This window comes from Photinus pyralis, unplaced genomic scaffold (assembly GCF_008802855.1).
Source record: "Photinus pyralis isolate 1611_PpyrPB1 unplaced genomic scaffold, Ppyr1.3 Ppyr1.4_LG3a, whole genome shotgun sequence".
NCBI classification, from domain to species: Eukaryota; Metazoa; Arthropoda; class Insecta; order Coleoptera; family Lampyridae; genus Photinus; species Photinus pyralis.
Window position 1 is genome coordinate 12,607,386 of NW_022170509.1, and position 10,160 is coordinate 12,617,545.

Sequence of the window (10,160 nt, forward strand, 5' to 3'; positions counted from 1 at the left end):
GATTCGGTGATTCATCAGCGAGGGGATATAACTGATGGAATGAATGATGGGATTTAGAAAAGATAAAGCAGAATGTAGCCGAATATCTTACGTTTTACTACTTTAGAGTGAACTGCGTAGTATAAATACGAAATCTTTCCCATACGTTTTCACCGCTCGGGCCGCATGCGTAGGTATCTGTTACATCCATTGTATGTATAACCCATTAACATTCGATTATGTTTTAATTATTGTTTTATATTACTGTCCCATGTGAACAAGTAATTCTTGAGTTCCTCTATTTGTATACGCTGGCCGAATCTTCCTTGAATTGAAGCCCTATTAAATTGGGGCTCTGGAGGAGTGAATGCGTATCCAAGGATTATATAAACCAATTCGTCTACAGATTATCCGTTTCAAATTTGACTCGGTTAAGTTCGATTTCGAACCCATCCCCACAAATGCCAATACAAATTTATCCATGTAAACAAAAAAATGTAACGGTAGCTGTAATTTTGCATTTAAATTGTGTAGTTAGAGATTAAAGATTTTGAGTTTTTGTGGACTTGAGTAATTTTTAAGCATTGTGATCATCGAAATTTTCAGCTTGTAAAGTGCTTCATTTTGCAGTAATTGTTTCGTTTTTAATTGTTTTCGTAGATATTTTAATTATTCTTGCAGCCCCTGAAAGCTCTCGTCCTTTGGAAGACGTGAGACGTAGACATTTTTGGGTAGGTATTTGAGGCACGCTGAAAAAATGTTCTTGAGGCATTTCAAAAATTTTTTACCTTTAAATTTGATAGTTAAAGGCTGAAAAAATCAATCACTTTACCAGGCGCCTTCAAAGTTCCTAACGAGTTCATAATTTTGCGATGTCTGTCCGTCTGTCCGTTAGGACGAAAACGAGTGGATCGATTACGATGAAATTTTGCAGGTGGATCCTTTATCAAAGTTGTATATCGGAGTTCATAAATTGGCAATGTGGGCAAAAAATAAGGAACGCCCTTTTGACATCTTCGTTAGTTGTGAACCAAATTGCATGAAATTCAGCATAGGTTTAGCCGTATAATACGAATATGCCAAGCTATAGCCACGCCTAGGAGCTCGTTTGCTGTTTACACATTTAATTGTAAGTAAGAAACGATAAAAATTTAAAGAAATTAAAGTAACACTAATAAGTTAATTGAACACGAGTGGGTTATGATAGGTTGATGGCTAAAAGATTTACTTGGAAGCAATTCAGATGATCTTCAAAGGCGTTTTTTATAATCTTCGGCAGTATATCACAAGCTAGCATCGATTCTTTAATTTCAAGTATGACCCGTCGAGTATCTGAATGCGTAAGAAATAGTGAGCAGAATCAACACAATATTAGTGTCGTTTGAATTTGTTGTAATTGGGTCATGTTGCAATTTTCAGCGTTTCTTATTTCGACATAAAGACAATTGTCATGAAACTTTCATGAAAAGTGATCAAAGTACAGGTGTATGACGGCCAGTATACATTCATTCAAACTTTGAAGGCGCATGGAAAAGTGTAAGGCCCCTCTAAATGATCTGGCTTATACAGGGTGACACTTTTAAAACTTTCAATGGGCGATATCGTTTTTTATATTAGAGGTATCACAAAATGGCCAAAACCGTTTCGGTAGAATCGAGGGGGAAGCAAAATGGTCGTATAAAGAAGGAACGAACTTCAACCTCGTACCCCCCGCCACCCCCATGCCTAAATTTTGAATTGTGACGTATCACTTGTGATACATCATTGGAAAGCTCTTAAAAAATGCTTTTCAGAAATACCAACACTGGTGAATTTAAACTGCCCATTCACAATTTATGTAATAAAAATGAGTAATTTGAGTATTTGATGAATTTGTCAGTGTTTGAAATAAAAAAAAATTTCTTAGATCTAGTAATGCTTTGGAAAAACAATGACAGCAATTTTTAGTAAATAATAATTTTCTATTGCTTTATTTGTTGATCGGTTATTATTATTTTAGTCTCGTTTTTAGTATTTCTTGGCAAGAAAATTACAAATTTTGAATTTAACTAAAGATTTCATAATGGTGTACACGTTAGCCGAAAGAGTTGAAATTATTTTCATCTATGGTTCTGAAGCGCGATCTGCATTTAGAACAGCAGCTGTTTTTAATGCCCGACACCCAGAACGACGTGTCAGTCACACTTATGTTGCAATGTTAGTGACTAAATTTGAAGAAACTGGGTCAGTGGAAAATAAGAAAAGAGACGGACCAAGAATAATGGATGAAGCTACTCAGATTGAAGTTTTAAGTCATTTTGGTGCAAACCCAACATCATCTATTCGAATAGCAGCGACTATGACCGGACTTTCGCGAGAAACTGTACGACGAACTCTTAAGGTGCACAAATTCTACCCTTATAAGATGCAGATTGTACAGCAACTAACCGAAGACGACTCCGATCGAAGAATCCAATTTTGTGAAATAATGACCGAGAATATTCAAAATAATCCGGAACTGGTGAAAAACATTTGTTTTAGTGAGGAATGTACATTCTTTTTAAATGGAAATGTGAACAAACATAACTGCCGGTATTGGGACGATAAAAATCCTCATCTTTTTCGCGAGGGGCAACGGCCCCAAAAAATTAACGTCTGGGCAGGTATCTTAGGTGATAGCATTATTGGTCCTCTGTTTGTCGAAGGAAATTTAACTGGAGTTACTTACCTAAACATGCTACAAAATACCGTCGAGCCTCTCATCACTCATGAAATAGAGAATCAAATAAATCCAATTGACGGAAACATGAATTTGATTGAAGATTTCATACATTTTCAACAAGATGGGGCTCCTCCTCATTACTCTATGGCTGTTCGTGAATTTTTAGATGAGAAATTTCCGGGACAGTGGATAGGACGAAGAGGTCCTATAGAATGGCCAGCACGATCTCCAGATCTGACACCAATGGATTTCTTTCTTTGGGGTCATTTAAAATCGGTTGTGTACAAAACTGAACCAGCTTCCATAAAAGATCTTCGCTACCGGATAGTCAGGGAGTGCCGCTCACTTTCCAGGGAAGTGTTTAAAAATGTTAGAAATTAATTTGAAAACCGTTTGTGGTATTGTTTAGAACAAAACGGTGAACATTTTATTAAATAAAAGTTGTTTATTTGCGGAGTTCAAATTTTAGTGTAATAAATTGTGAATGGGCAGTTTAAATGTACCAGTGTATGCTATTTCTGAAAAGCATTTTTTAAGAGCTTTCCAATGATGTATCACAAGTGATACGTCACAATTCAAAATTTAGACATGGGGGTGACGGGGGGGTACGAGGTTGAAGTTGGTTCCTTCTTTATACGACCATTTTTCCTCCCCCTCGATTCTACCGAAACGGTTTTGGCCATTTTGTGATACCTCTAATATAAAAAACGATATCGTCCATTGAAAGTTTTAAAAGTGTCACCCTGTATATAGATTTGCTCCTTTTTTAAATACCAAATGTAAAGGTAATAAAAATTTCGGAATGCCTCAAGAACATTTTTTGAAAAAAAATTCGTATCTTTAAAAATATAAGTGTTGATTTAGCCCCGCTATTCCTCATCCAGGTCTACAATTCGGTATTTGGGTATTATTGGAGAAGTATTGGACAAGTTTTCAGCGTGCCTCAAATACCTACCCAAAAATGTCTACCAGCTCTCGGACTATTATTTTGGGCTTAAAACACTCCAGGAAAATACGATTAAAATACACGATTCTTGATACCTACAACAATCGATAAAATGGATATTGCAATTGAGTTTTTTTTGTTAACATGTTTTTTTTTTCTTTTCTGGAGACTTTATAGAAGTACTAAAAGCCGGTCTGGTTGGGGTGTGTTTACGGTAATCATCTCGGTAATCATATCCGGTCCATATGGACTATAGGTATAGGTACTTATTAAGATCACCTATTAAGAGTATTTTGTTGTTGTTCGAATGTTTTACTCCAACAGTCACAAGTGTCTTAATAGCTCCAGTTTCAGAGCCTTGTTACAAATATGTTCAAGAACGGAGGGTCGTTTTAATAAAAATCCTTTTAAGTGGATGTTTCTTCTTATGAATCTGAAAAATCCTTCCTAATATAACAATATAAACTACTAGGAATCTTATCAATCTTATTTTCTCTACTCTCAAACAAATCCTCACATATTTTTATTATGTGTATTAGACCAGCACAAATATAAAACGTGTAAATTTGTATAGAGATTGATATTCGTAGGAAAATACCTGTAATACATTTCGGAAAGAGGAGTATAAACACGTATTACATGAGCGCGGAATTGAAAACTGAAACCAATCCGCATTCAATTTATCGTCACGAGCAGATATATTGATTTCTGTACAGATGCGATAACATGTTTCTGTATGCAAAATCTGTGGACATATTTAAGCAATGCCGAATCATATGTACACATTTACATATTAAATTATTACCTCCAGAAAAATGTATATTATATTTTCGGAAATTTGGTAGGTATTGAATAAAAACATTTAACTTACCTTCTACAAATAAGAAGAACCCTTTTGGGTTTTTAAGCAAGATCGAGAGTGCCGAACGTGTCATATCCGCTAGGGACGGGTCTCCCGTTGGCGTAGGGTCACGATCAACTTCGAAATCCATGTGGGAATAGGAGAAGAGTCCTGGGAACAAACCGAACGTATTGATTACCTTTGAGTTTACCTTCATTTTGTTTAAAATTTACTCAAAACTTGGAATAATTCACGCAATTTACGTGAAATGTAAACGAAACCTTATTTAACATTTTACGCAAAGTTGAAGTCTTTGTTAATACTCCAAACTTCATTAAAGTTCAGTTTATAGTGTTCTTGATACGAAACCGCTTACGAACTTCGAAACCTTAAACTTCATTACGTGGAAGAATGTTGCATGTAAATGAAACGCCGCACTGACTTTCTTGGAAATTTTTAATTTCAGCTGCCATAGGGTACAACTTTCTCTTATATGTCTTATACAAAACAAAACAATACTTCCGAATTTTGATCGGTAATGAATTTGTGTGATACTTATGGGGTGAATGACGTGCAGTATTACACACCTTAGATGCAGTAGTTCCGTGTAGAAATGAAATTCGTGTTGGATTGACAATCACCTTTTTTACCGCACAAATCTACTACTATTTCCTATACGTGAGCTTGTTAGCATTGGTCACGTAAAATAAAAAGTTCCGTTTTGCAGAAATATCCCCAATGTTTCAGCCCATCTTTCATTGCCGCTTGACCTGTAGGTAATGTTTTTTTTATCCTATACAAGGAGAAACTTACATTTTCTCGCCTGTGTGAGGACGGGAAAGAAGACAATTGCACGCATGGAGCGAGAAAATTCAATTTTGTCGGCTAGGCGAGAAAAAAAATACGCCTTATGTACGCTAGATGGCGCGATTGTAATAAAATGTCAAAGAAGTTATTTCTTTTTATTAAATAAGAAATAAGAAACATAAAATCGTCAACACTGATTTAATAATTAAATTTACCCTATGTTCACTTTATTTTACTGAATTCAAGAATTTATTTAATTACCGCGAACCTCTATAATTATACCTATCAATGTTTCGTGAATTTGAATACTTTCACATCACATGACCAATTCAGACGTTTCAAACTTAAGTCATAATCTTCCATGTACTTTCAATAACGAGCATCTGTGTCAATACATTTAACACCAAGATGTACTTTGCACTGTAAGTAGAACACCGCTTATCCGCAATAAGTAGCATTTTAACATACGAGACTATCCCGAAGTTAAAATGTGTCCAGTGTGACTGTAAGGAATGAATAAATCTATTTATAAAACACATTTTTTTAAAATACAAGATCATCAAGGATTTAAAGTGTGCCCATTGCGCTTTCGTCGCCAAGCATAAATCCAGTCTTAAAATTGACAAGACATGGATACTGCGAAGGATTTAAAATGTAACCGGTGTGATTTTGTCCCTGAAAACACACATTCAATTTTAAAACACATTTGTTAATACAGAAGACCAGTAATAATTACATATGCGCCTGGTATTAATTACAACCCCTTAAATCCCGTTATTTTCTAAGGAAATAATCACGCGCCAGTGAAATGCCGGAAATGTCAACTCAGTTCGCACATGATCGGTATTCTCTACTTGCACTTCTGCTCTGTTGCACCGTGACTCCCTTCGGTGACTCCGCACTGTGCAATCGCAAGCGCGCTAGAATTTGAATTTGCGTTGAACTGTATTATAAGGGAAAGGGGTAAATCTACTAGTAAAAAATATACTCGTGGGCCCACTTAGATTGCACCGTTTCGTAAAATTTTTTTCGCGTAGTCAGCAGGAAACGTGGAAATAAACAAAACAAACGCGTGCACGTTGACGCGTTAAAGCAAATCCAAATTCAAGCGCTTGCGGTCGGACGTTGTTGAGGGATTAATTTTAAATGTAAGTGTATAGGATAAAAAATATTGTGTGCACCACGGCACGAAAGTTGTTTTCCGGGCCTCAGGAAGTGGCCAGCCTCGGCTGCGCCTCGCCTGGCCATATCTTCCTTCGCCCCGGAAAACAACCACTTTCCCGCCTTGGTACACAAAGTACTATTCCTCGGTAGCGTTAAAATACACGCTGAAAACTACTTAAGCAATACGATACGCGTGTGGTCATCTTCGACTTCTAAAAGGAAGCCTTTAATCAATGCTTTAATCTTATTGTAGAATAGTATCTGCATTCTCTGATGGAGACACATGTTAAACATTAATTGTGGAAGCAATATTCGTTTATTTTATCGAAATATTTACATAACGCTCGTCCACGTAATGAAAGTAAAACGGCGCGGCGCTCCGTTGTAACCAACAAAAAAAATGAATAGCAACCTGAACACTGATCAGTAGAATGGTAGCCCTCCTAGTAATGAAACTTGAACGTTTTTATTCTCCGTACTTGACTTTTCAATCGACAGCACTTTTGTGGTTTGAAATCTCTTTTATTACCTACTGTAGGTTATTGTTTTCAAATACATTCGATTGTTTGTAAGTCCTCACACATAAAACCGAATGGACGTAAAATGTTGAGCGAATTCGAAGCTCTCGTATTAAATTACCTTAATTTACGCTACGATTTACGTACGTAGGTTATGTTTAGCACCCTTAAATCGGGTACCCCATTTTGCCACAATATTCCTTCGTCCTTCAATATTCCTTGACCAAATAGAACCATTCCGTTCCTTGGAAGACGTTATTAAGCTAAAGATAATCTTGAAAAGACTCACTACCAATGACTGAGTTATTGATAATAATTGGATGCAGTGATGTTATTGGTATGAAGTAAATCTAAAGAATAGAATGCGTCTTCACGTTTTATTTACAAAAACAATACTCATTAGTTTTGTGATGCATATCATTTTCCTTATCTCAGGATTTGATTTGACGAACGTCGCATGAATAACGAAGGAGAAATGAAATGGTTCAAAGTAACAAGTAACAGGTGGGTTAGCTTTTCTACAGGTTTAATAAAGGACTATTGTTATGTCACGTGGTTTATATATGCCTTTTCATTTATCACAATGGAAAGAAACCTTTATAGGGGACATTGAGTAACGCTAAAATATTAGTGAACATAACTTACTACATACGATATAAAATTTATCGTTTAATATGTGAAAACCTATTATATTTAAAGATGAAAAACAAGTTGAATAGTAGCCTAATAAGGCACTCAAAGTAGTTGTAACTAATCTAAACGCAAAACCTGCAAAATCCTGACTTGAACACTCTTCTAGTTGCATTTGGCGACAATGGCTTTCTAATGATCAGGTTCTCTGCGTTATTATGACGCCTCTTATTTGGACAGACAGCTAACAACTTTTAACACTGCGTCGGTCGGTGGCGTTCGCTTTCCACTCACGAGTGGTGGCGTGGGGTACTGTATACTCCATCATTGAAAATATGTATTTCTCGGGTATAAACACAATAAAACGTAGTTAGGGGATATGTTCATTATTAACGTAGTTATATTCGAACAAAAAAAGTAGTAGGTAATTATATAAAGCATTATACTATTAATAGTAATAATAATAATCGTAATAATAGAAATATCCTTTATTCAAATAAAGATACTAGCACAAACAGGAATACGAAGCATACGTTCTTGTAACATTAGTAGATTAACTAATACTGTACTATGTAAACTGGAGACAAAACTAATCTATTCTATCTAAAAAAAAAAGAACAAGACTCGTCTATTTCATTCATCCCCTTGCTCGCTACTCTCGCCACTGTCGTTTTTATAACATCTAGCGCATATAGCATGTTGATGATTTTTGCAGACAAAATTTCGACATTCGCCACATCTCACTGTGGCCTTTTTGTCGTCTTTTCGGGGACATATAATGCAGCGACCTGTTTTTCTCGAACGTTTTCGTCTTGATTATTAGGAGCTTCTTGTATTCCTAGCATATTCCGTGCCTTCTGGCGAATAGGTCTTGGTACATTCTTATTGTAAATTCTGCGAATTATGCAAGGCCTAACAAGTTCTAATGATAGGCATTTCAAAAAATTTCGTCTAGCCAGCTTTTGAAGTTTACCATTAGTCACATATAAATTCAAAGCATTTATTCCTCCTATGTTGAGTATGTCGAAAAAGACTGTCAAAGGCCATCTTCTAGTAGTTCTAGTCACATTGTACATAACACACATTTTATCCACCACATCGACACCATACTTTGTGTGATTATAATCTACAATCATGGCTGGCTTATTGGTATCTTTGTCGATTTTATCTGAATGATGCATCGTTGAAAGCATCAGAACATTTTTGTTTTTTTTTGGTACAAAAGACACAAGCGTGTCCGGAAAGCAAACATCGAACTTTCTAATGCTCTTCCTTTTGTAGGTATTAGGCATGGTGGAATTTCCCGTTTATTAGCTTTTATGGTTCCAAGTACAGTTGGTTTAAATTCTGTGAGGAGGTCCATGGCCAAAGGAAAGCTGGTAAACCATCTGTCCATTGTGATATTTCTGTTAGTGTTTTTTAGCGGTTGAACAAGCCTTTTGACAACGTCACTAGGCGAATTCGATACCATGTAGGGACCAGCTGGCTGTTTACCACAATAACGTCGAGATTGATAGTCGTCATCGTTTTCGGATCCACAAGCAAAAAAAGCTTTATGCCGTATTTGGCTGGTTTGGACGGTAAGTATTGCCTAAATGGGCATTTCCCTCTAAATGCGATGAGTTGTTCGTCAACAGTGAGAAAACTGCTTGGCATATATGACGAAGAGCAATTGTTCAAAAAGAATTCAAACAGCTCTCGTATAGTTCTACCCCAGTCCCATCATTACTCCAAATATCTTCAGTATTTAGCCTACCTTCTTTTAGATGTATAACATTCCAAGAAATGCGTCCATTTCGCATTCATCTGTAGGTTTAGCATTTCTTGCACGTGTATACTTTTCTTGGAGTGTCCGAATCTTTATATTGGTATAGTTTGTGATGAAACTTATCATAGGATTGCTGACGTAAACATGAAAACATTCCAATACTGTTTTGGCGTTTCTGGCAGCTCCGAGAGGACCGGGTACTTTCACGACTATATTGTGAAGTCTAGTGCGTGACGTAGCAGGCACCATACTATCCCACCTACTTTTACCGTCTTTACCTATGTAATAAGGTCCAGAACGTGTTGCCTCATGCAGTCGTTCATTCTGTATTTCGCTTCTTTCAGATTCTTGTTCGATGTTATGCTCTTCTGGAATATCATCCGTTTCTTGTTCTGTGTCAGACTCATGAATTTCTTGTTCCACCTCATCTATTTCTTCGTCTTCTGAGCTAGATTCTGACCATTCATTAGCAACTTCCTCCTGTTCGATTTCCTCCAACCACTTCGCCCACTGGTTTGGATCTCTACTAGTTTTTTCATATGCCATTGTCTAGCCCAGTAAATACAACAATTATAATCTCTAGGATACGTAAAATGAATTGAAGAAAACTCACCAGAGAAATAAAATCGAGAAACACAAGTATCGCGCAAGTGGTGGCACGAGGTACTGCGTAACCCCACTGTGACTTTTCTCGTGAATTACAATCACTCTATCGCAAACAAAAATACCTCCACTATACTAGCACGTTATACACACTACTGTCAAAGATTATCTGAATGTGGGTAGACATAACCATCCCCACTCCA

At 36.5% G+C, this 10,160-nt stretch overlaps 1 protein-coding gene across 1 annotated transcript in view; it reads right to left on the minus strand.

Annotated features, from left to right (window-relative positions):
• LOC116165767 (alkaline phosphatase, tissue-nonspecific isozyme-like) overlaps positions 1 to 9,900 on the minus strand; it is a 74,311-nt gene extending 64,411 nt beyond the window's left edge. The window contains exons 1-2 of the mRNA XM_031480435.1: positions 9,618 to 9,900; positions 4,498 to 4,638 (exon numbers count right to left, since the gene is read on the minus strand). Coding sequence (XP_031336295.1) covers positions 4,498 to 4,638; positions 9,618 to 9,900 — 424 coding nt within the window. The remainder of the gene's footprint in view (positions 1 to 4,497; positions 4,639 to 9,617) is intronic.
• Positions 9,901 to 10,160: the final 260 nt, after the last annotated feature.